Source organism: Scardinius erythrophthalmus (assembly GCF_964197995.2).
Source record: "Scardinius erythrophthalmus genome assembly, chromosome: 1".
Lineage (NCBI taxonomy): Eukaryota > Metazoa > Chordata > Actinopteri > Cypriniformes > Leuciscidae > Scardinius > Scardinius erythrophthalmus.
Genome location: NC_138221.1, coordinates 50,226,819 through 50,253,900, shown reverse-complemented (window position 1 = coordinate 50,253,900; position 27,082 = coordinate 50,226,819). Strand labels below are relative to the sequence as shown.

At 38.4% G+C, this 27,082-nt stretch overlaps 1 protein-coding gene across 2 annotated transcripts; it reads left to right on the top strand.

Annotated features, from left to right (window-relative positions):
* The first annotated feature begins 9,727 nt into the window (after positions 1-9,727).
* On the top strand, positions 9,728-26,682 carry stk17al (serine/threonine kinase 17a like). Of its 2 annotated transcripts, XM_081387473.1 has the most exons (8): positions 9,728-9,924; positions 10,141-10,288; positions 17,141-17,353; positions 21,675-21,819; positions 22,456-22,582; positions 22,918-22,966; positions 23,874-24,053; positions 25,169-26,682. In XM_081387473.1, the coding sequence occupies exons 2-8, from the start codon at positions 10,191-10,193 to the stop codon at positions 25,419-25,421; spliced, it is 1,065 nt and encodes a 354-aa protein (XP_081243599.1). In that variant the 5' UTR covers positions 9,728-9,924; positions 10,141-10,190; the 3' UTR covers positions 25,422-26,682. The 2 variants fall into 2 exon arrangements, with proteins under 2 accessions (XP_081243599.1, XP_081243600.1); XM_081387474.1 differs by having other exon boundaries at positions 9,832-10,288.
* Positions 26,683-27,082: the final 400 nt, after the last annotated feature.

Genomic DNA, 27,082 nt, shown 5'->3' with positions numbered 1-27,082 from the left:
CAAATGGTTGGATAATAAGATAAATATGATGGCATGTGCTTGCGTTAAGGAGGACTGAGATCACAAGATGTAAGAGAACCAATAAAACACCATTAAAATCATCACCTTGTTTTAATGCACCATGATTCAAATGTATACAGAGAAGGGCTGGTGAGCGATAATGTTCTGTTAAAGGGATAGTTCACTTTGAAATAAAATTTTGGTATGTTTTAGCTTACCTCAAGGGCATCCAAGATGTAGGTGTCTTTTTTTCCTGTAGTTTCAATTTTGATATTTTTAGGTCAAACCATTCTTGTCTTTCAGTCATATAATGCAGGTCTATGGTCACTGTCTCAAAGAGCATGCACAGAGTCCAAATTAAAACAATTCCCCATGTTACAAGAGGTATAAACGATATAAATACTGTTCGTTTTCTCACACAAACCGCTCGTTTCGTGTCTTAGGCCATCAATGTGTACTTACGATGGGGAATTGTTTTAATTTGGACTCTGTGCATGCTCTTTGAGACAGTGACCATAGACCTGCATTATATGACTGAAAGACAAGAACGGTTTGACCTAAAAATATCAAAATTGAAACTACTGCGGAAAAAAAGACACCTACATCTTGGATGCCCTTGAGGTAAGCTAAAACATACCAAAATTTTATTTCAAAGTGAACTATCCCTTTAAGTTATCACTTATCAGGTCTGTGAGATAAGTTCCATATTTATGGATATATTGTTTTTGACTGTTTGAACTGTTTTTGACATGCTTTAGTTTCTATTTCAATCCCTTTCAGTTAGAAAATACCTTCCAAGAGCCCAGTGGTGAAATATTTTCCCAAAATGAAAATGGAAGAGCAAAGAGAACACCACATAGGGAATTAATTAAGGGGAAAATAATGACATTGGACTTTTTTTCTGAACGGATGTACGTGCCTCCTGAGCATCAGATCACATATGTTCGCTGATAGCAGTTTATAGCATCTTTTTGCTGAAGTAGGACGTGCTGTGTCGCATGGCCCCTGAGCACTGGACAAATTCCTGACTAAAGAATTTAGAGGATATGACCTCTTCTCCCTCATTGACAATAATTGCATAATAACATCTGCTTTATCTGTGCCATGTTCAGATGCGTTCCCTTCCCACAACAGCAAGGAGCACGCCGTGGCTTATGTAAGCTAGATACAGAGTGAGTAATTGCCTCAATTGGGAATGTCCCAGCAAGGTGAATTCCCTCTTTGGTTGCAATTCCTTGCATGCCAGGCCCAAGGAATGGGCACCACCTTCGGACTTTCTTTAAATGTGGCACTTTTTGTCTTTGAGGGTTTCTGCAAAAGGAAATTGCTCTTTATGAGTAAAATAAGTATTTGTTGATGTCATGCTGCCTTAAAACGGGTGTGTCGTTACTCTAAACAGCCTCTCCAACAATTGTGAGATTACAACTCACATTTCAGGGAAAAGCAATGGCCTGAGCAATGAGACTACATACAGACGTGATTGTGTGTGTTAGACAGACACACCTCTCCTGTGAGCGTCTTAACACCTCAGGAGAAAGGATGGTTTTTCAGAAAAGGGTACAGTTTCTGTGCTTCAAATGAATCCCCCAAAATAGTCTCTGACCCAAAATATCAGTGGCCTGAATTCATACCAAATCACTGACCCGAATTTGCTTCATTGAAGGATGCTTGATTGTTTAAAGAGATGAACTCTTAGTTTGCAGGCATGAAAATGCCCTGTCAGTACAGATGCATAAAGTTTATTTAGCCTAACTGTTAATTTCGCACAAAAGCTGTTGTTTATCTTTTGTTTTGTTTCTTTTAATCTATAATTTTTGCTTAATATTAACGTATAGGAAAATTATGATTTGTAGATTAAATCCAACATATTAAATTAAATGGCATTAAATTAATACAAATTTAATTAGTAAGAATTAAATAAAACACTACTTGTATCAAACAGTTTTTTTTTCAGTTGCAGCTCAGATTGTTTCATATGTATTTTTTTATTAGCAAAACATTACTAAGTGCATCTTTAAAGTACTGTGATCTTCCAGCTATAAAAGTGTTCAAATATTGGTGAACGTGAGTTGTGACTGTGATGTGGTCTGCCAGTTGTGTCCTCTGAGAACCCCAGATAAATGCATGTCTCTGTGTCTTTATCATGCTGTGAGACATTTCTTGTCGTGTGGTTTTCCTGTCATGCAAATCACCCAGCCATGCAGAGTGACATCTGAGGGGACAGATGGTCTGGCTATTTAGACAATAGCATATGAGAAAGAGTGTTATTGAACATCTGTGAAAATTTTCTTATATTAATCCAGTACATTGGCCCATATATCTGTACAAACTTGTCTGTGGCTAATGATGCTTTCTCTTCTTTCCCTGTCTTATTCACTCTTTTCAGGTTTGCAAAATGTCACACTTGATATCTTTATTTGATCTATCAACTCTCTAAGGCAAGAGCCAACATCTCTCCTTCTTTCTCATTCAGAGTAAAACTGCCAATGAATGAGTCAGTTGTGTGGTTTGACAGTTAGCTCTCAGCAAAATTCATATCTTGGTTTTTTCCACACACACACTCAAAAAAATGCTGCAGCCACTGTGTGAGCATATCAGCGTGCTGCGAATGACTGGAAATCATTACATCATTATAAGGCCACACGCCACTAACATCAGCATTAAAAATTATTACTGAGATGAAAAGACAATAGTTTGCATAGGGAGAAACACAGTGTTTGAAACACAAATAAGGCATATGGGCCTCTCTTATCTTTTGATGAGGATATGTGTATAATTAAGCTTTAAATTAAGCTTCTGACATTTTAAATGCATGGGAGGAGAAAATGTTTGGCATATTGACATCAATGGCTGTGATTAAAAATGCAAAATAATTAAGCATACTTTGGCTTATGTATAAATTGAATTAATATAATATAAAATTGTATAATGAATATATTTCAGTGTTTATTTTTAAGGACATTATATTTGCTTTTTTTTAAAGATAAGTTTAAAGTAAGTTTTCTACTGTGTTGTTTCATCACTTACCCCTGGTTTCACAGACAAGGCTTAGGCCTAGTCCCACATTAAAGTGCATGTTTGAGCTGTTTTAACTGAAAGCAGATTAAAATCTGTCAGTGCCATCGTTTTGTCTCAAGATGCACACCAGTAATGTTTGCAAAAGCTACTGAAATGACCTAATTGAACTACAGTAAGGCCTAATCTTGGCCTAATCTAAACCCTGTCAGTGAAAACAGGCCTTGAAGTCACAGTTGTTCATCACTATGTAAAATGTGCACCCTGAAGTAAAACCAGTTGCGAACCATGGCTTTAGTCTCTTTTATAATTTGATTTTGTGTTTGTGAGCAGCATGAAAACTGTGGGAGAGATGGAGAGAAATAAAAAAGGAGGGAAAAAAAAGAAAAAAAAAATATGATCCGAGTCTTTAAAAAGCTACCAAAAAGCCCAGATGTCTGTGAGGCAAAAACACACGCTCAAAGTCACATTCAGAGTGTTTTACGACTCAATTTAAATGCAGACAACAGTTATATTCTTGAAGTGTATTTCTCATTGGGGAAACCCCTGATGATTTTTTTCGTATGTGGACCAGTTTATGTGGAGCCATTACTTTTGAACCCTGCCGTCTGGTTGGATGCCTTCACAAATGAGGTTTTAAGATGAAGGAACATTATACTTGAAGGTTTTCCCTCTCTCGATTTCAGACGAGACCCTTAGGAGAAGGCGCAGAGCATGGGAGCACTGTTTAGCTCCCTGTCAGAGTCTGCACAGGAAATCTAGGAAATTCCTGACAGAGATGCGGAAATCCGTCCGCTGTGCGGGGAGTTGTGTTATGCACACAGCACACACACACTTACACACACTCAAATACAAATACTTCTGTGTGAGGTTGGTTGGACACAGATCCAGTAGGATTTTAAAGGATTTTGTGTGTACCATACTGAATGTAGAGATCATTCAGCTAAACGAAGGTTCATCACATCAAGTCATTCTGAAAAACTTGGTGATGCCTGTGACTGCCTATATTTCATCTAAACAGTTTTCCAGATTTTCCATATGTGCCCATGCCTCACAAAATTGTGTTTAATCTAATCACATTTTTTGCAGCTTAAATAATTCAGAAATCTAAACTCCAAACGCTGAAAGTACTGCTGGGTCCAAACCACAAAACCCTCACTGGCAAGTTCACTGGAAGCCTCTTTAACCCCAGAAATCGTGAGCCCCTCTAATTCTTTTTCGCCTGAGCTTTAAAAGTCTAACGTCACTTTTAATATTGTGGGAACAAAAGTTTTTTTAGCTAAATCATTGCTGAAAAGCCTCTGTTCAAAGGATTGAAGTTGGTGAGAATTTGTCATGCTTTTGAAAGAATTATCTTATGCTCACCAAGGCTGTTTTTCTTTATAAAACAGAAATATTCAGGGATAATATTTCATTTTTTTTGTACTTTTTATTCCTGTGATGTCAAAGCTGAATTTTCAGCATCATTACTCACTGCAGTGTCACATGATCCTTCAGAAATGAATCTGATGCTGCTCAAGAAACATTCTTTATTATTATCAATGTTGAAAACAGTTGTGCTGCTTAATGTTTTTGTAGAAACCGTGATCATTTTTTTCAGGATTCCTTGATGAATATAAAGTTCAAAGTTCAGCATTTATTTGAAATGTAGGCTACTTAAAGGGATAGCTCACCCAAAAATGAAAATTAGCCCATGGTTTACTCACCCTCAAGTCATGTGTATATGACATTCTTCTTTCAGACAAACACAATCGGAATTATATAAAAAAACGTCCTGGCTCTTCCAAGCTTTATAATGGCAGTGAATGGCCTTTTAAGTCCATAAAAGTGCATCCATCCATCATAAAAGTGCTTGACATGGATTTGTGGGGGTTAATAAAGGCCTTCTGAAGAGAAGCGATGTGTTCATGTAAGAAAAATATCCATATTTAAAACTTTATCGACTAAAATATATATATATATTTTAAATAAATCCAAATGTATTCGTCTGAAAGAAGAATGTCATACACCTATGACTTAAAGGAGAACTCCGGTCAATTTTAACATTGAGCTCATTTTTTTGTAAATTTGGAGTGCTGTCAATACAGAGAACAACGACAAAAATCGGTGTTGCCTACACCGTGTTATCCTCTTTTTAAAATTTGCACCCTGTTGACTTCAATGGGGCAAGTACTAAACCTGCTTTTAGCCTCTTAACATCCTTGATGTGTCATTACAAGTGCACAGGTCATGTGAGTGATTCCTTCTGAGTGAACACGAGTGAATCTGACTGCAGTAGATGTGAAAGATATGTATAAAAATGATGTTATTTCAGCCAGCGCACATACCTGTATTTACATCCTGTTTTCGGTCGAAGGCCACAGTAGTCGATTGTCGAGTTCATGCGCGTGATCATAGGTACTAAACCAATGCGCGTGAACTCGACAATCGATTACTATGGCCTTCGACCGAAAACAGGATGTAAATACAGGTATGTGCGCTGGCTGAATAAACATCATTTTTATTTATATCTTTCACATCTACTGCAGTCAGATTCACCCGTGTTCACTCTGAAGGAATCACTCACATGACCTGTGCACTTGTAATGACACATCAAGGATGTTAAGAGGCTAAAAGCAGGTTTAAAACTTGCCCCATTGAAGTCAACAGGGTGCAAATTTTAAAAAGAGGATAACACGGTGTAGGCAACACCGATTTTTGTCGTTGTTCTCTGTATTGACAGCACTCCAAATGTACAAAAAAATTAGCTCAATGTTAAAATTGACCGGAGTTCTCCTTTAAAGGTGAGTAAACCATGGGCTAATTTTCCTTTTTGGGTGAACTATCCCTTTAATGTGTCCATGACTAAAACAAAGATGAATATGATATAAGATTGTGCAATACATAAAGATAAATATGATTTAAAGTTTCAATTATGAGAAATAGTCACAACATTGAGAAATAAAGTCATAACTTTGTCACAATTCCGAGAAATTGTCAAAATTGTGAGAAATAAAGACACAAATAGCATTTTATTTTTTGTTTTAGTGGTGTAAATGGGCTTCCAGAGTCAACACCAAGTATAGTAAAGCATTACAAAACAGGATTACCATCTTCAATATAATACTGTACATGTTTTGGCTTTAAATGGAACTGATGTTGAATGACATCCACTGGAATCTTTTTTAAAACATGTACGCATGTGTTTCAAAACATTGTTCCTCCTTTATTGTATGAATCTTTTTGTAATCACATTCTTAACTTTGCTACTTATACAATGATGATTGTGCAACAATAGACACACAAGATTTTTTTCGTTTGACCTAGAGTGACATTAATACCTTCCGTGTATCTAGAGTGTTTTGAACAAATAGTTCTACCTCAGCTGCATGTAAGCGTGCATGTGCGTGCGTTCATCTCTGTGAATGTTGCACACAACAGCAGGATGTGGACAAATCTGTCTCATGCTGCTACCTGTCGAACTGTTTCATCTTTTTTTCTTTACACGATGCTTCGTCCCACACAGCGGTGAGCTTCTGGTTGATTGCTCTCAGTACGAAACAGGAAGTTGAGCGCTCTGTTGTCACTAACCTTTATCATTATGACAGATAACTAGGATTTTATGATTCTGAAATGATGTCATTTGTCTTACACCTCCAAACTTGATTAAAAAAGTCCCATGATTTGTCACGAGTTGTTACTGGAGCTTTATATTAAAACAGAAATGTTACTTACATGTGCATTATGAGATTTTAAGTCCCATTCAAACTCTACAGAATACACCAAATGTAAATGTCTAATAAAAACACAGGTTTGGCATTTCATCAAGATTATATAGACCATTAAAAAAGTTTCTGTTCAGAGAACTACTTATACTAGCAGCATTGTATTTTAACAACTGGCATTGATGTTGGGTTTGCACGCTTATTCAATAACTAAAGCAAAAGGTTTAGTGTCAACCTCGAGAAACAGCTCCAGTGAAAGCTTGTGTGTGAATGTATAACGGGGTTGTAGGTTGGCTTTAAACAGAAGGCTTTTGTGCTCTTTTAGTGCAGGGACACCACACTGCAAAAGTAGTCTACAAGAAGGTGTAGCTGTAAAAAAAAGAAGAAAAAAAGAAATAATACACAAAAAATTCCTCACTATAGAAAATGGAATTCTCCAGATTCAGACTGACACCGAAATGAATGAACAACAGAGTGTAAATTGCTTCTGTATGTGCACCTGAAGTGTCCTTTATATTATATACCAAGGTCCAAATGCTTTGAGAATCAATGATTAGATTCACAGTTGAATTTAAACCTGAAAATAAACCTTAATGTATATTACATTAATTATATATATATAAATAATATTAATGTTAATATACTGTTCTTAAAATTAAAGTTACACTATGATACTTTTGGCCCATAGCGGTTAAAAAACTACATTAATTTTGCAGAAGAACATTGTTTTGGTTGTGCTTTGGATCTGCGTGACTGAACAAAAAACTAAAAAAAGTTACATGGTGTACCTTTAACATTAATGTTAATGGTTATTTTAATAATTTTTATATTAGTGTTACTATTAATATTGATGGTAATATTTAAGATTAATCAAATAAGTTAATTTAGAAGTCAATTTTTGACATTGATCATGTGAACTCGTCGTTTGGAGGGTCAAATGTTCTTGCTTCTGAGCACGAGATGGATCATTCTCAAATCTGGAGAACATGATCATCATTAAATCAAAATGACTTTTCCCCAAGAATCTTTCAAGCTTTCTAACGTGCTTAACCTAATGACCGAGCAATGACGATTAAACCTCAGTTCTCTCTCTCATTCTGATTTCTTTTGTTTTTGGTTCCTTTGTTTTCATGCCAATGGATTAACTGAAAAATGATAGGCCTGTAGTGAACATCTAGTGCCCGTCTGCTTCAATGCACTATGTCAGACCTCCTTGTCATATAGCAACAGTCTGGAATCCCCACAAACAGACACACGCATGCATGACAAAAGGTGTTTGCTCAGCTCAGGCGTCACAATTTTGTGTCCCCTTGTGACCTTTCTAACTAATGTGCACACACACATGAATGGATAGCAAGGCCAAAAATGCAGCCAGAAGCTCCCTGTTTTGCCAAAGCAGCCAGTGAAGAGAAAGAGAAAGAGTGAATGCTCAGTCAAGGTACATTGGTCCTGTAGAGCAAAACAAAGCAGAGATTCCATCAGGCATTTCCCGGAGTATAATTTAAGCAGTCAGATGTCCCAGCAGAGCAGTCAGAGGTGTGTGCTCTGCTGGCACAGGACCCCCATCTTTACTTCTACAGCCAAACAGTTTCTGAATTGGGTAAGAAAAACAAGCTGAATTCAATTTGTATACTCCCTGAAACCGACCTTATTATCTTACACAATTTTGCTTCTCAAGGAAGTTTATCTTGTTTTAAGGATGTTTAAACATTTTTTTAAAAAAAAGAAGACTTGAACTAAAACTTGAAGTAACAGGTCAAGCAAAACAGCCTTACATAAGCTATTCCCTGAGAGGCATGCAGACAAACAAATGCAGGAATGCCCTTTTCTCATTAAACTCAATCTTCTTCCCATTCCATTCTCTCTTGCTCTCTTACTTCTATTTATGCTGTCACACGGCCACATGGCTCTTTGGTTTTAAACTGATCACACATTTGTGGTTTGAAGAAACACAATCTGGACTGCAGCACATGAACACACTGAAAACAGAAATGAAATCCATCCATCCATCCATCATAGTCTGCTCTGTATTACCTGGATACCAAAACTGTTTATGAAAGTTATTTCACACACACACACACACACACACACACACACACACACACACACACACACACACACACACACACACACACACACACACACACACACACACACACTCACACACACACACACACACACACACACACACACACACACACACACACACACACACACACACACACACACACACACACACACACACACACACACAGTTTTTTGGTATCTGGCAAAACCAATTACCTAATGAGTGTCAGGATTCTTGTCATACCAGCTGGCTTCAAACCTCACCCTCTCTCACTCCCTGCTGCCACTAATCTCTGTTTTTAGTTTCATACTTTCTCTAGGTGACTTGCTTTTGTGTGTGTGTGTGTGTGTGTGTGTGTGTGTGTGTGTGTGTGTGTGTGTGTGTGTGTGTGTGTGTGTGTGTGTGTGTGTGTGTGTGTGTGTGTGTGTGTGTGTGTGTGTGTGTGTGTGTGTGTGTGTGTGTGTGTGTGTGTGTGTGTGTGTGTGTGTCAAAGTATGAGGCAAGTCAAGGTAGGGCACTGAGTGTTTAGTTGCCATGTGACAACAAGGGAATCAACAGACTTTGAGATGAGTGAACAAATTTAAAAAGAAAGAGTGTGCAATGAGAGAGGAGGGGAGAAAAAGATGTTTTAGTGCTAATTTTCTCACAAAGCAATAGATAAATAAATATGGGGCCAAAATATATTTGAATCATATTACTATTTGTTGTATAGGCTATATAACTATATAATTTAAAAAAATGTCATATAAAAGAAATATGTTTTAAAATTTTAAAATAAAATTTATTTGACATATTTTCATGTATATTTGTACTATATTTTTATGGGTGTATCAGTACATCCACATTTATTGTGTAGGTATTTTCCAGATTTGTGCTTTGAATTATTATTATTATTATTTCATGGATCTGCTCATTTCACAGGGCTACTTTTAGCCTACTTGACTTCACTTTCTGAACGGCAGCCTATCCCATAACCTCGCCCATTTCACAAATGCTACGCTCCCATTGGCCGCCTCTTAAAGGGCGGGGTTTGTGATGAGCCTTGTGCTTGGGAATGTTTGTCCGCATTCTCAAACTGAGTTACCGCTGCTTGGACGTTGGCATACGGGCGATCTGTCGCGGTTCTTAGCAAGTTCTGTGAGTTTTTTTGGAAACTGTACAGTAGCTTTAGAACATTTGCACCACATCGAACGCTGTGATAAACCTGTAGTGGCAAGGGAATATTTCTTGTGAAATTTTGCCTCTGCAACAGTTAATTTCTCTAAGCATCATCATTTTTTCCCACCGCAATTGGCTTGAATAGCGCTCTATGATAGTGACCTGATGGACTAAAGCTTTATATTTCTACTCCAGAGAACTCAAGGTATTATCCCGCAGCAGGACTGTAACGGAAAAAAAGCACAATGATGAACAGGAACGGAATGGTCACAAAGATTCGCACGCGGATAAGGACCGACCCCTTCAAGAACACCTATGATCTGGTCGGCAGAGAGCTCGGCAGGTAAAAACAAAAAAACATTGTGGATTATCTACTGTATAAACGAGCTATCGTGTTTAAAAGATCAAAATGTGTAGGCTAAGGCATGTAGTCATATCCCCGCAGGCAGTTTCACAAACTTGGGAACCGGTGTTAGAATTAATTGGGGGAGTGAATCACCGCCAGCTGGAAGCCAAACTAGGTTTGTTTGGCTCCCGCACGTGTAATCTGAGGATCAACTGGATGGATGTTTAGCTTGTCAATACTGTAAACGAACGACGTGCATTTATGAAAAAAAATGAAAATGTTTATCACGCACTTCTACACCTTTGCGTTTATTATAACGGGACCGTTCTAGTTCGCCTCGTTTACCTGCAGCGTAGACCAGCAGGTGGAGCAGTCAGGTGAATTAGTAGTGTTTCCTTCAAAAACCAATCGTATGCATGCATGTTTTTGTTCACCAAGTTTTGTGTAGCGCATAATTGCTTTAGTGAATTTTTCCAGTCTGCAAAAATAACGCAAATCAAAGAGAGAATCACTGAGCAAGTCAGTGTTTTAAATCAATTATTATTGAAGAGCTGTATTAACCTGAAGGTGTTATTTAGAATAAAAAAAAAATCTTAATTTGCATATCTTTGTGGTTACTTGTGTGGGAAAAGCTTATGATGTTTGTTTTAGTCAATCTGTAGACACAAATTTTGCTATTCGGTCGTGAACGAATAGGTTGAATAAAAGATTCAACGACTCGATCATTACACACAAATTGGCTTGTCGCCACCTACTGGTAACTATATAATGCGTAGAAAAGGGACACTGAACGAATCATACTGAATTGCTTAGTGAATGGATTCAAAATATTCTATTCATCATGATAAATCAATCAAAAGTGAACTCTGAACCACTTAACATTCTTATTGGCATTTTCCAGGGGTGCCCCTCGTGCCTGAGAATAAGACTTGGATCCTTTCAGTGTGTTTTCTCAAGTAAACAAAGAATTTAGAACATGTTAATTCAGAGCCGCACGGGGCCCATGTGTGATGGATATAGCGCTGCTTGCCGTGACATTGTTCTTTAACGCTCCACTGACTAATTATAGACAAGATGGTATCGTTTGACCACTCAGATTTGTTTTCTCTTGGACAGATGTGTTCATTTAGAGTTAAACGCATGCTGTGCTTGTTGGCAATTGCATGGTCTGTATCTGCTGCCTTTAGGTGAACTTTTTCCAAGTTGCTGGATTTTAATTCTCACTGCCATTCCGCATCATTTAACCCAATTTGATGGGTAATTTGTGGATTGGGTTGTAAAATGTCTGGATTTGGACTGGATTTAGTTGGCGTTTGGTTCTCTCTGAAACGTTTTATGTTTGGCTCCACACTACAAGAGATGTGAGGATCCTAAGGCATGAGTAAATCCCAAGTTTTTCCTGTAATTAAAGTGCACAAAACACTATGCATGAGTCACAAGGCAAGCTGCTTACCATAGTGGTGAATTGAATGAGCATTGGAGGAATGCAGATGTTGGTGGATATTGATGTTGAGATTAGGTAGGCAGAAGGCGGCGGTCACACAAATATCTTGCATTCCTTCAGCGTAACCTAATCTGATTTCATCCCGATTCCCTTCCCTTCTTTTTCTTTATCATATATTGACATACATGGGTTTTAGGTCAACATGTGACAGTTGCTTTGCAGCAAAGGTATTTACACTGAGCTCAGCGGGTCAGCTTGTCTTGTGATTTTTACGGTGGCCTATAGAGCTCAACGCGCTGCAACTGAAGTAAACAAATGCAAACTAAGAAAACATCTTCATCAGTTTCATGCGTGTCCCAGCCGGGTTCGTCACTTATTGGGGTCCTCTGGAAACGTTTCCGTTGTGGTCTGTGCTATTTGCAGCGCGTTTCTGTATTTGGTTGTGTTGTGAGTATTTGGAGCACACATGTTGTGAAACTGAGTTTTCTGAAAAGATGTTTTCTTAATTTGCGGGTGTTTTTCTATTTGCAGTTGCAGCACGTTGAACTCTCTCGGCCACTTTTTTTAGTGACAGGCCAGCTTTTAAATTCATTCTTTAGCACTCCCGATGACCATAACATATATGTTGGCCTAGATTTTACTTTGTGCGCACACTTCCACACATCCCACTGGAGTCAGTGGAGTACAACGTAGACTGTAAAATGTTCCTTCTGTGTTGCTGAATGTACTCGTCTTACTGAATGGCCAAAACATCTGGCCCTGTTGTCAGCACTCCATTGATTTGATACAAAACTCCAACAGCAATTTCTGTGTTATTCAGCTAGATAAAATCCAAAGTTTGTTCCCAGACAACTTGTTTGTTTATTTGGAGGATCAGTTTAGTTATGTCGGGTTTAGGTCAGTTTCCATTTCCAGTCATTTTCTTCCACAATATTTTGGAATCCTTCTGATTTATAACAGTAGTGCTTGTTCTCATTTAATGTCATCACTGGTGTGGAAATGGACAGTGTGAGAGAACAAAATGCGGGATGCTGAAATCCACCTAATAAACTTGTCCGTTCCACTTGAATATCTGCCAGTTACCTATCATATAGTGTAGTGGATGTCCCAGTTCATTAAAGTTCTTGTGTCCCAATTCGGTGAGATTAGAGGGTATTTTTAAGCATATCATCTTTGGAGCTCCTCCAGAGTATCCAAAAATGACTAACCCCAACCTTCAAAATCCCATCTCAAATCATGCACCAAAATATAATCTATTTGAGGAACATCATCCACACATACCTTCATAAATGCATCATCAGTCCTAGCACCCCTTTTTCAGAAGCTTTCCATTGACTTCATTCATGTTTTCGCAGCTATTTTTTTTTTCATGAAACTTGACACCTTTTTCTTTTCTTTTCTTTTTTTTTTTCCTCTCGCTGTGCGGCTGTTTTGTTAATCTGCACTTTTTATCCTCAGGAAACCAATAAAGTTCATGAGTTCAGCTAAGAATCAGTGATCCTCTATCCGAGGTGGTCTGAGTGAGGAATGTTCTACTGCAGAATTCTGGGATGCTGACTGAGCCTTCTGCCATACCAGTAGCAGACAGGCCAGCTGTGCATGTGTTGCAGTCTTTCACTTAATAATGGGGTTGTATGATTTCCCTTTAATAACGGATTGAGATTGTATATATCTTTAGCCCTATTCGGACGGGACTAGTTTTCCAAACGACGTTTGAGTTACAATTCTTATCAACCTACGTCTGTGATTTCATGTATGGATTCGGACGGGACTAACATCTCCGTGTTTATTACCGAGGTAGGAGTGTCTGTTTTACATGTGGGCATTGCAGAAGATCACGTGTTCAGAATGCGTGGATTGCGTATGGTCATTTGAAATTAAGTACTTTTAAAATTAAGCACTTTGAAATATAAAGTAAAACGTCCTAACGTATTTAGTGTTTTGTAAACCTTTTATAAAAATTGTAGTATAAAAAAAAAACTAAACATAGATTTATCATCATGATTTTATAGAACTGGGTTCTTATAATAAACCCACTGGAATAAAAAGTTTTAACTTACACGTTAAATATAATTTACACGTTATGTAATTAAGTGCAGAAATGAAAGTAATCTTACCTGAAACTGATATTACAGTAGCCAGTCTTAACAGTTTACGTGATTTGGCTCTTCTTGTTGATTTCATTTTTTATTTAATTTTTTCTTCGCAGTGTAGGCTACCAAACACATTTACATCCATTATCGGTGCGCAAAAAGCAGAAACTTGAATACCGGCGCGATAGTGAGAGATTGTATGGCAGTTCACGTTGACCAAAACACATAAGAAAAAGCGTTTTGGAAAAAAAATGTCCGGTAATCACAGACATTCGCATTCGGACGGGATTAGATTTCTCTGAGGACCGCCGAGTTTGACGAAAAACAGTAGGTAATTTGCTCTGGAATTTTTACAGAGGTCGTGTGAGAAAAAGACAGACATGGCAGATTCGGACAGGATTAAAATCTCAAAGTACGTCTGTGAAACAGATATTTCTCTAACGTCCCCCTGTGAAACTAGTCCCGTCCGAATAGGGCTTTAGTGTCTAAATGGTCTTGTGTTTGTGTCTTCATGCACACGTGCATGATTGTGGTCTTTAAATGTTTATCCATTCTTTGACTCTCAAAAGTAGACATGTTTGTACCATCTGGGCATGAGAATGAAACCGAGAAATGGAGACAGACAGACGGTGAAAGAGAAGATGGTGTGATTTTACACAGGAAGTTTAACCTCCAGTATATGGGTCATCTTTAAAAATGAATGTACATTTCCTACCCTTTGAGAGTCATTGTTTTAGATTGAGTCTGACCATATTTATAAGTAGAGAAAATGGATGTTTCAAAGTATTATGGGATTTTGATTTCTTATTCATCTTTGGTGCTTTGTGGAGTGATGAACAAAGTTGAATTTTATTGTGAGGGAGGGTGTAAAACCGCAAACTTTTCTTTATTCAAATAATTTAATCACTTTTACTGTTTTTTTTAATGTATTTTTATGAATTTATAAATATATATATATATATATATATATATATATATATATATATATATATATATATATATATATATATATATATATATATATATATATATATAGTTTGATGGCTCCTGACCCTTCAGACCTGCTCTGAGAAAGAGGGCAAAAGAAATGTGAGCTTGGCAGAATTATGGCAGCTAAGTGATGCCCTTTGACCTTGTTACCTCTCAGTCTAATGCTTTATGGTTGTGTTTGCAATTCAGAAATTGTACACTTCATTATTTAATGTCTGGACAGTTAAAAAAAAAATTAGTTCACAACAATTTCCTCACATGCTGAACTAATGAACAACAGGGTTGTTCTGGGAGTTGGCATCATCACATGCGGTTCTTGGGCTCCATTTGAACTCTGTATTGTGACTGTTCTGAGCTCAGACGCTGGAACGTGCTCGCTTCACCTCGACCCTGCCAACCACACTCACGTTTAGCAGGAAAACCACTACAACGCTGGCAATGGATGGATTTTGGCTTGTACCCTTGGGAATTTTCAGAGGATTTTAAGTGTTCTGCAATCATGGGAATTGTTAACAGCAAGACCAAACAACAAAAGCTTTTTAAACACCCCATGAAATTAAAGTCAATTTTCTGTGGCCAGAAAAATATAATTTATATTTAGTAGATATTAAAATAGTCTTTTTCTTGTAGGAAAGCTGGCCAATATATTGCAATTTACGAATCATTCATGTTCTCTACAATGTGTTCCCTCCCCTGCCTATTTGTTTTTGTTGTTATAGTTTATGCATGCATTTTTTTTTTTCAATAAATTATTTTAGTGTATATATTTGTTTTATTCAGATTTTTTGGAAGGGCTAACTCCTTCATAAGTACTTCCCTGACTTTGTTCAGCAGCAAATGTCAACACAGGAAGGACTGCTTCGCTTGGGCATTTCATTAGGTCTTTGACATGACAACTGGAAGCTCCATCCTGAATGTTTTATTGTCCACCTGCGTTTTTGCGTGTTCGTGTCAAACTTTTAAGTAGGCTGTTAATGGAGACGTAGATGGGAAGAGACAAGCAGTGGATAGAGGAGAGGTCACTGGGGGGCTTTGTTAGTGCCGTGTTTGGTCATTGGCTGAACTAGACGGTGGCAGGAGTGGACACCATTGACTCTCAATAGAGGAGTGTTGGAAGAGTGGGTGGTCTGTCTGTTAGGGTCCCTACCACACACACAAACTGGTGTCTCTTAATGATATGGCCTGGAGAGGAGGTGTGGTTAAGAGCCATTTGTCCTTCTCGCAGTCAAACAAGAGAATGCCTACGCTGACAGGCCTGTTCTTTCTGTGTGTGCAGCACCCTGTGTGTCTTTTGACTGATAGATGAGGCGTCGGGAGGTCAGATGATAGAGGCAGCAGGAAATCAGTGTGAATGAGCCTGTGTGTGTGTAAGAGGCCTTGGACAGCTCCAACTGTCAGTCTTATCATTTAGGTGTCAGGCTCTCGTTAAAAACGAAGAAGGGAGGAGGGAGGGTAGTGAGTGATCATGAAAATTGTGAAATTGACGGGTTAAGAAAGAATACAAGGATGTTCTACTTTGCATGCAGTAAACATCACACGTTTTTTGCTTCCTTATGTTGGCCAAACCTGTAGGCTGTTATTTATCAGTAGAAAAGGATTTAAGAATCTTCTTGCAGCTTTTTGACATTGCATCAGATCATGACCAACAGCTGTTAAGCTCCAAAAAAAAACTGAAAAATGTGATGAAAGTAGTCCGTATGACTTGCACATTAACGTCATGCATTTGAAAATAAAGACAATATTTATTTTTAAACATATCCTCGTAAAAGTGCATTGACTTGCTCATTCTGTGTGTCAAAGATTCACCGTTTTTAAAAAATGACAGATCAGTGACTTATCAGTCTGCAACACTCTGCAAGACTGCAACCACGTCTTATCGCCATGCTAACTAACTTTATGAACCAGTTTTATAAATTATAACTTATTATACATGTATATTTCATATTTTTAAATTTATTAAGCAAAACATTTCATTGCTTTTTTCTAAAATCAATTATTTAAATAAAAAATAAAAACGTAATAAATTATGGGAACTATACGGTTATCCGGACCACACAGTGACGGGTAGGTTTAGGGGCGGGGTTAGGGGTAGGTCATCTATCAGGTGTGGTCCGGATAACCGTATAGTACCAAATTATGCAATTAAATGTAATATAAATATTAAATATACAGATGTGCAATTGTTCTGGAGCTCATGTTTAATAGAACAACGTGAAAGTCATCATTCAAAGTGTTTATATTTTGATTTCCTCTTCTCATTCCCTAAACATACCCCAAGCTGTTTATTTAATCACTCTTGTGTGTATGTTTGTGTGCACGCAGGGGCAAGTTTGCAGTAGTGAAGAAGTGTGTGGAGAAGACTACTGGCAAGGAGCATGCTGCAAAGTTCCTGAGGAAAAGGCGTAAGGGTCAGGACTGCCGCAGCGACATTCTGAACGAGATCGCGGTGCTGGAGTCAGCGGAGACGAGTCCCTACGTGGTGGCACTGCACGAGGTCTATGAGACCACCACAGAGATCATCCTCGTATTAGAGTGGTAAGACACATAATCGCAGTTATGTAGTGACATTCCCTGACCGTGAAAGCTAAGCGTAATGCGGAGTGTTTTATGATGGCTTGGACGTTGTGCACTGTAATTTTGTTATTCCAAGTCACCAGGGCTTTTGAAGATTAGAATTAGAGGCATAAAGTAATGGCCCAACGGGCAAATCAAAAAAAGGATTTTTTTTTTCATAACTCTGTTGTTTGGAAGCGTTTATATTTGGAGCTTGTGTTTGTCTGTACCTTTCTGTTACCACAGACCACATTGAGCTAGTTCTTTCTTAGCTGAGTGAGCTGAAAGTTCCATTACAATAAAAAAAAAAAAAAAAAAGAATAAATGTATAATTTCCCAAGTGAGAATGTGGTGTTCTTGTGCTTGCCCCTTGTGAAACGTCAAATCCGAACGCTTCTCAGCCCAAGGAGAGGGCAGTTTTTCTGACCAATCTGCAACTGCCAATCTGTTTCCTTTGCCTTGTCATTTTCTGCTTAAGTTCAGCAGGCCTGACCAAAAAATGACAAGCTCTGTGAGTTTCACAGCTTTTAATATAAAGCATTGATAACCTAAATTCACCTCATTACTCCCCTACCCCTATTTCTTTAGCCAAAAATAAAAATAGCTATGATTTACACACCCTTACATTGCTCCAAACCCATATGGCTTTCATTGTGGAACACTAAATGAGAAGGTTTTTAAAGCTTCAAAACTCCAGCCCCGATTCATTGTGATTAAATGGAAAAGAGCAACCAGCACGTTCTTCTAAATTTCTGCTTTTGTGTAAAATAAAAACTTAATATGGGTTTGGAACAACATTTCTTCCCAAAACAACATTTGGGAAGAAATGTCAACAAATTGGGGGGGGAGGGAGTGAATTATTCATTTAACACTTGGGCTTACTGTGTATTGTCAGCTGAAGTGTAATCACGCTATTTTAGCTTTTCCTGTATCACAGTAGCTGATAAAGTTCATTAATGAGGAGGAAATGACAGGTCATTAAGTTTGAAATGCTTTTCGTAAGCTCTATCATTTGAATCTCCCTTATTTTTTTCCTCTTAATTTTTTGAAGGCATTTCATGGTTTTTCCCCCGACTGTCTTATTGCAAATTCTGCATAAAATCAACAGCCTGTTTTTTGCGCATTGTGTGCATTGATCTGTATAGCGAGGCAGGATGCTGACGTGTCGAATGACGGAGGTTTTGAGAATTGGTAGATTACATCTGCTCTCTCTCAAAGGTAACTTGCCACAAAAAAAAAAAATCAGCCCACTTGCTCCACACTGCTAAGCAACTTCCTCTGTAGAGACAGCTGTATATCAATCTATCACATGCAAGCACGTTGTGTGTGTAGACAACCAGTGGAGTAAGTTTACCTTATAAGGAAGGTAACGCTTCTTGTGTTTTAATTGTTGTGAAGTCATGGTCTAGTTTGTCTGTTTACACATTATATATAGGCCCAATTATAGTATTTATATATAAATAAATAAACATAAAAATCCCGTTTATGTTTCTATATAAATTAATTATTACATATTTATCATAAAGTATTGTAATATAAAAAAAATGGCCTGACTTTTCTCTTGTTTTGCATGCATGCATGTCAGTGCTTTTGTGTTAGAACAGTATGTCTGGTTCGGTAGGGTAATTGTTTTTGCCCTGGTTTTCTGTTGGTAGTTAAATCCTTAAACTTGATGTGGGAAGGTTTAGCAGTAGACACCAGTTAAATCGAAGAGAGACAGACAGAAAGAGACACTTCAATTTCCATTTCCTGTGGCTTTTCTTCTAAAAGCAGAGCTGCGACGTACTCGCACTTGCATGTGCAATGCATCACCACATCCTCTGTTGTCAGAAACAAACCGAATTCTCGCCATTCTCTGCCATTTAAAGTTAAAACCATTGCTATTGTAAGACTGACAATAAAAAAGGTCATAATTACATTTACCAAACATTCAGACACCCCACACAAATTTTGCGGTTAAATGCCAGCACCGACTCTTACATGAACACACTAGCCACTGCTTTTTCTAAGGCCACTCATCAAGTAACAGGCCTAACTAGAAGTCACGCAGCCAAGAAGAGGATAATCTTGTTTTGACTATTGTTTGTACTTTTAAGCAGTCTACATTTACATTGAAGGATCTAGTGACCAGAATAGAGACTTTAGGTCTTGTTTTGGGCCATAAAAACACGCTAGCACCCACCTACAACACCGTAGCAGAGATTCACTCGGAAGTGATGGTCCTTGGAAAATGTGAAACATTAGTTGAGTTACTCTACCTGTGGTAATGTTTTTCATTCTTTAAACGAAACGAAATGAGGTCCTCCCTTCAGTGTTTGACATATTTCTAGGAAAGCTCTTATGTAAGTCTATTTGTTGCAAGTGTTTATCTTCATCACCTGCTTCTTGGTTTTCCTCATCTGCTTGATCAAAAGCCCTCAGAAGTCTGAAATGGACCGTTCAGTGGTGGCTTAAGTCCTTTTGACAGATGCAGGTTTACAGTGTCCCACTGCCTCTGTTAATCCCCCCCTCAATAAAGCCAGAGAGACAAGACATCTGGCATTTATGGAGATTTGACAGCTTTTGCTTTTTGAGATAGTTTGAGCAACATGGAAAGTTTTCATTTTTTATTTTTTTAAGACATTGAGCATATGCTTCATTTGCTGTGGGGATTTTCTGATCTTCCCAAACAAAATAATTATTAGTACCAATACCAGATTATCCATAAATTAAGGGATTATCAAGGGATATCATCCTTAAAACCCTTTAATTTATGGTGTATCTGGTATTGGTAGTAATAATTGTTTATATCTTCGTTACACAACTAATGGAGCTTTTTCACTAGAGCTTTTGTTTTGGACCGTTTGTCGAATTTGTTTCCAGTTGGTTGGTGCGAAAGCAGTTTTCTAAGCTTAGCTGCAGTCCACAGTAGGTATGTATCCAAGCCATCCTAAATCATAAAAGTGAATCACGGTTTTCTACAAATGAGTTACTTGTATTTAGATAAATTTCCGTTGGAGCGCATTCTTCGCATATTTTGCAAGACGCTTCAAGTCAGAGTACTAGTTCTCATCCTCTTATGAGAGGGGAACGGTGCTCTTGGGTTGCAGATGAGCATATTTTTGTCCTCCTTTCTGTTCCAGAAAAGGAAGTTTATTTGAGCAGCGACTCTTTGCCTTTGCTCCACATTCTCATGGCTTAAAACCTTAGTCTCAGTTTTCATCATCTCATTTACAAGAGCAGCAGCCGTTTGATCAGGTGAAGTGAATGAAAATGGGACGTCAACATCCACCAGCCTGTAAGCGTGCGATTTACTCAACCACTGCTCTTCTTGGGTCAATCATGAATCTGCGTCAGTCCACAGAGCCACTTCATAGATGCTTAAAATGTTCGGTCTCACACGCACTACGAAACCAAAACATGTTTTTTTCCATCCATGAAAGGCAGTGAGGATTTGATCCCTTCACATGTGAGCATTAACAGACCTCTTTGGGTTGTTTTTCTGATGTTACTTTAGAAGACGCTGACTTCGGGGGAATTTAGAGTGGAGGGTTTATTCTATTAGAGTGAAGAGCGTAGTGATGTTTGATTTAAAGGGGGCTGAAAGGTTCCCAATATCCCAGTGTCCTCACTTTATAAGCCTCTAGTGGCTCTTCTGATAAGCGATACCCAGAATCCCTTATTTATACAGCTGGATTCTTCTGTTATGTAACAGACACCACACAAACGAATACATCCAGACTCTACACTGTAGATGAAAAGCATCTACATGAGTGTCTATGGGAGAGAGCGTTTGTGTGCGGCCTGAAATTCACTACACATGGTCCTGATTTTCTTTCATCGCCCAAAGGAGTATCCGCCTGCAAATCCTCATGGTCATGGTAACCCTCGCCACGGTTACGCAAGGATGAAGTTCCACCCCCTTTGCTGTTACCCTGAAGTCTCCTCTAACTTTATAATTGGGCCTCTCCAAGAAGATGGCTAATTATTATGTATAGAAATGAGCGCAAACACCTGGCATTGGTACACCACCCACATAGAGTTGTTTGAACCATGTAACCTGTGTACTATTGATTTCAGGGTGATTTCTATGAGTTGTTGTTTTATTGAGCTCAGTTAGATGCTTGATCTGTCAATTGCTGATATCAGATGGGACAATGACACATCTAGCCATCATGTTTGAGACCGTTTTTAGGATGTTTGCATGAGGGTGTGAGGTTGCAAAATGCTACTTTTTGAATTGGAATCAATTAGGGCATGTAATATGTGAGAGTGTAAAATTTGAGATCTAAATTTTAACACACTCGCAATCTTTGTCTTTCAGTGCTGCAGGAGGTGAAATTTTTAACCAGTGTGTTGCCGATAATGATGAGGCCTTCACAGAGAAAGATGTCATCCGATTGGCCAGGCAGATTCTGATGGGCGTGGCCTGTCTCCATCAAAACAACGTAGTTCATTTGGACCTTAAGGTGAGTGTTGGGCATTGTACTATGTGCATGTTTGTGTTTTGCACGTAACTTAGACTCCCTTACATGGTCTAAAACGTGACTGCTTCCCCTTTATTGTCATTTGAAGGTGGTGCGTGTGTGAACTAAAATGAGGTTGGCGAAAATGTTAGATAACATTTGCAGAAGTAATGCGACTAAATTACTTATGATAGAGTTCTTATTTAAGATAATTAACCAGACCTGTTTGAACACGGTTTACTGATGGCACCCACTGGTTCAAACTAATTGTAATGTTACTAATTTCATCAAGTATGCCTATCCTGCTGTCTAAAAGTTTTAAACTGCTCTAATCTGGCATCACACCTGCTAGTTTTGTGCAGTATAAAAGTTTGTTTGATGTCAGTGAACTCATTATGTGTGTACTTGAGGTTGAAACTGCTTGATAAATGGTGCTAATGGGGCGTTAAAGAATGGTGCTAATGGGGCGTTAAAGAATGGTACTGTTCACATGCAACTTGGATCCATTTAAAAAGTAATTAAATAAAAGATTAGTTCTAGTATGTTTTCTTAAAGTGCATATTTTTTTTGTTTTGTTTTTTCCTGTCTGAAGTGTTATTCAGTGTTTCCTTTCACTCACACTCGTAATGTCTTCTCCAGCCTCAGAACATCCTGTTGACGAGTGCTCAGCCTCTGGGTGACATCCGCATCGTGGATTTTGGCTTGTCTCGGCGGGTGGACAGCGTGACGGAGGTACGGGAGATCCTAGGCACTCCCGAGTATGTGGGTGAGTCGGACATCCCTCGTTTGCAAACCTCAAACCCTCCCATGCACGGCATAACTGCTGCAAAACCAGATACAGAGTAAAGGTGAAGACTTGTCAGCTCAGTATAGTGAAGAAGAGGGGTAGAATGAAAGCTTGTGTAGGACTAGTGAAACTTCACGTGATCGAAACCTCAGTTATTGAAAATCTGTAGAAAGATCAAACATGAAACAGCGTGTCAGCAGGATGTTTTTGACACTTGTATGGGAGTGCTTGGATCCGGAGTTTTTTTGTTTTGTTTTTGGTGTGTGTAGCTGTGATGTGAAGGGTTATGAGACGTTTGTTTCTCTTTCCTTCAGCTCCTGAGATCCTGGACTATGAGCCCATCAGCACAGCTACTGACATGTGGTAAGTTGAGCTTATTGAGTGTCCAGAGTCCAGGTGTGTGTGTGAGAGAGTATCTGTTCATGGTATTTGACACACATATGAATGTTATATAAAGGCAATTTAACTTTGTGACGACATCTAGATAAATGAACCTGTAAAAGCAGATATAAGTTCCTTGAAGCATTTCTGTAATCCAGTAGTACGATAAGTGTCAGTGTTATCAGCATGGTAACAATGTGTCAATGTGTGCAATCCGTTTACAATCCACTGATAATCTAGAACAGTCTCTAGAACGTTTATACTCATTTACTGGATGGAAAAGGTGGTCGTCTCACACAGTCTCCATTTCCTGCATCATTCTGCTGTGTTTAAACAACAGCAATATTACTTTTGGTCATTTAAGTATTTAGAACAAACCTCTAAACCTCAAGTATGAGCAAAAATGTAAACAAATAAAAATGATTCTTGCCTTAGTTTAAGGTCATGAGGTAAATTTAAGTAGTGAACCATCTTCCATATTGACATACATCTGTGTGACACTGATTATTGAAAAAGAAAAAGGGCGGGACTTGGTTCTATCTGTTGGTTGTTGATTGGATCGAGGCAGATGTGAATGCAAGTTCGCAGTCGATTATAAGATCTAAGCAAACATGCTTGAACCAGCCCAAGCTGGTTTGCTGGTCTTAGCTGTTTTAAGTTTGTCTCCCAGCCTGACCAGCTGAGAAATGGGCAAAATCCATCTAAAACCAGCCGAACCAGGCTAGGAGACCAACTAAAACCAGAAAAACCAGCTTGGGCTGGTTAATTTGTATGTCATTTTTAGGTTTACGATTACTCTCAGGTGATGAAATGGGTCAAATGAAATGGTCAAGTCAAATTTGATGGTGTTTTTCCTCCATACTGATGTGTTGCTGCTTTACCCCTACAGGAGCATTGGGGTACTGACTTACGTGATGCTGACAGGCGAGTCACCTTTTTTGGGAGAAGAAAAGCAGGAGACCTTCCTGAACATCTCCCAGGTCAACGTGGACTACTCTCAGGACGTCTTTCAGGGCATCTCTGACCTCGCCGTGGATTTCATCCAGTCACTGCTCCTCAAAAACCCCAGGTAGGGGAAGTTGGCTGCTATTCATCAGTGTGGAGGTTGAATGACAGTGTCCCGCTCGTCTTGTTTAGGCAAACTTGCATAACCTGATTGATATAGTGGCTTTAGTTGGCTCTGCCCCAGACATGTAATCTCATGCTTCAATCTCTCATTAAAGCGTAATGGCCTCTTGGTTTAGAATATACAGTGAAATGATCCTTGCAGTCTTACTGGTTTCCCACATCCCTGGGCTCTTTTGCTGCAACTGCTGAATGGTGGAAGCTTTTTTTGGGGTCCGTTGGTGTAACTAATTGCAGTCCAGAACTTCCGCTATCATGGCTCTATGGGAACTGATAGTAGCACAGTCTCTGATCCAGGACCATAATCTGCACCCCATAAAATTTAATGCTTGTAGATCATCGGCACTGAGAAAGCAGGAGAGGAAAATGGAGAGCTTAAAGCTATGTGGAAAAATTCCTTGGTGTGTGAGTAATTGGGAAAGGAAAAATCCTGGGAACCTAAACGATAGTCCTTCATATTTGCAGAACTGATGGAGAAACCAAATGAGAACTTTAATGTGCTTTAATCATTGTACAAATAAGCACATTCTTTTATGTGTTTTCACCACAGGGCTAAATCTGCAGTTTTTGCTCAGTGAGCAAAGTGCATGTATATTTGATTTTAATTTAATTTCAAATTTATTATTTAGTTTATTTCTGGAAAATAAAATAAATATTCCTGTCTAATATTTGGTTTTATTTTCGTTATTTTTTTTCCCCTATACTTATTTATTCATAAATAAATATTTATTTATTTTTGTACATTTTATGCTTATTCTATTTGATTCATTCATAGGCTTATTCTATTTAATTTATACTTACATATACTTGTTTTTCTTTTCCTGGCAAAACATTTCTCCCAATATTAGCACAGTGTCATTTCAGATTTGTGTGCCAGAATGTGACTTGACACGTCAACACTGTCTATCACTAGTCCTGAGATGCATGTTGCACACACACACACACACACACACACACACACACACACACACACACACACACACACACACACACACACACACACACACACACACACACACACACTCTGTCTGAGTGTTTAAGTCTTTTTTTTTTCTCTAGAAAACGAGCAACTGTGGAACAGTGTTTAAATCATCCCTGGTTAAGGGTCGACCCTCATCACCACGCTGTTGACGAGCAAGAAGCCAGCCAATCCGAATCAGAGCCTGAGAGTCCCGTCCCTTCCCCAGAACTTGTCATCCCTTCATATCCCACCTGCCCAGGCCAGGGGGAGCTGAAGACCGGACGGGACACTTTCATTTTCACAGAGGCGTTTCCATCCCGTCCAGAGATACAACAAGAGCTCATGTGTTAAGTGACAGACACGATTGCCCAATCCGAGGGCCTCTGTGTTAACGACCGAAAGACTTATCTGAACTGGAACCGGTGCGGCCTAGTTTGGACTGGACAGCGGCGGTCTACTCAAGTGTTTGCAGCACCTTTGTATGTGCGTGTGAAGTCTTTGTGTCGTCTTGTGTAGGATGCGTGAATGCGAGCCAACCTCCCTTATGACCACAGAGGTGTGCGCGTGTGTCTACAACAGATCTGAATGAGATTTTATAACCCCTTAATAAAGCATACTTAAGCTCTTGGTCAAGGTTCTTAACTCATCAGTGCACAGCAACAAACTGTTTATACGTTTAGAGTGGACTGAACCTTTTCTGCTGTCTGTACTTGGTCCAAAACTCAAGTCGGAGTCTCCCCAGGAAGCGCTTGCTGCCTTGTAGGAAGGAAATGGAAAGCTCTGATGAATCAACTGATGTTTTATTTATCGCCGCTGTTCATTGGATCAACGTTTTATGAAATGAAAAACTGACGCTACTGCTTTCTTCAGAACAGTAGATTTGACATCATTCTGCTTCTTTAGAAGTGGCATCTGCATTTTAAAGAACTGATTCAGAGACTACTTTTGTTCTAGCACTTTTGGTGGGGAAAAAAAAATGTATACTCAAGTTTCTCAACCACATTTAAGTAGTTCAAGATGGCATGGTCATACATATCCACAACCACTGTTTGTTTGGTTTCTCACACCATTTCTGTGCCACTTTTTCTGTTATTCATAAGTTTGCTATAATTGCACAAATGTACCATTGTATCTTGTATCGTTGTTTTGTTTTCGAGGGGCATTTTTGCCTTGTTAATATATTCTGTATGTTGTTGTGTCTGGTAGGGTATCGTGAGGTAAATTTTCCAAGTCGTCAGTGATGGAGTGGGGCTTATAACTGAGGGCCACTCAGAAGGTTTTCTGGATTTGTGCGTTTCAGACAGTTGTGGGAGATGTTTGCATTTTGAAAAGAGCAGAGCACAACATAACAAAAGGCTTTGATAATTGTATATTTTTTATTTTAAAAAAAGAATGTAAAAAAAAAACTATTTTTCTACAGTTGTGGTATTTTATGATTAATGAGAAAATAAATTGTAATATTAATTTAGTTTTTTTTTTTTTTTTTTTTAACCAGTTGTGCTTAAACTTTGCACTTGTGTCCAGTCGGACTACTTATATGTATTATTGGCATGCCTGGCAAGATATTGAAGAAAATAAATGATCATTTTGTATTAAACTTATGAAGAATCTTGTTTGCTTACCTTTAATATGTTCTAAAATACACCGTTCAAAAGTTGGTAAGATTTTGTTTTTGTAAGAAGTCTCTTATGCTCCTCAAGGCTGCATATGATTGATCAAATTCAGTAAAAACGGTAAAATTGTGAAATATAAAATTTTTAAAATGTAATTTAATCCTGTGATGGTAAAGCTGAATTTTCAACATTACTCCAGTCTTCAGTGTCACATGATCCTTCAGAAAATAGTCTAATATGCTGATTTGCTGCTCAAGAAATTCAAAATTATTAGTTGTGCTGCTTCATTTAAGCTGTGAACAGCATTTATTTGAAAAAGAACAGTGTAAAAGTCTTGTCCTTCATAATCTATTTAATGTGTTCTTGTCGATTTTGTTTACATTTTTCAAAAAAAACAAA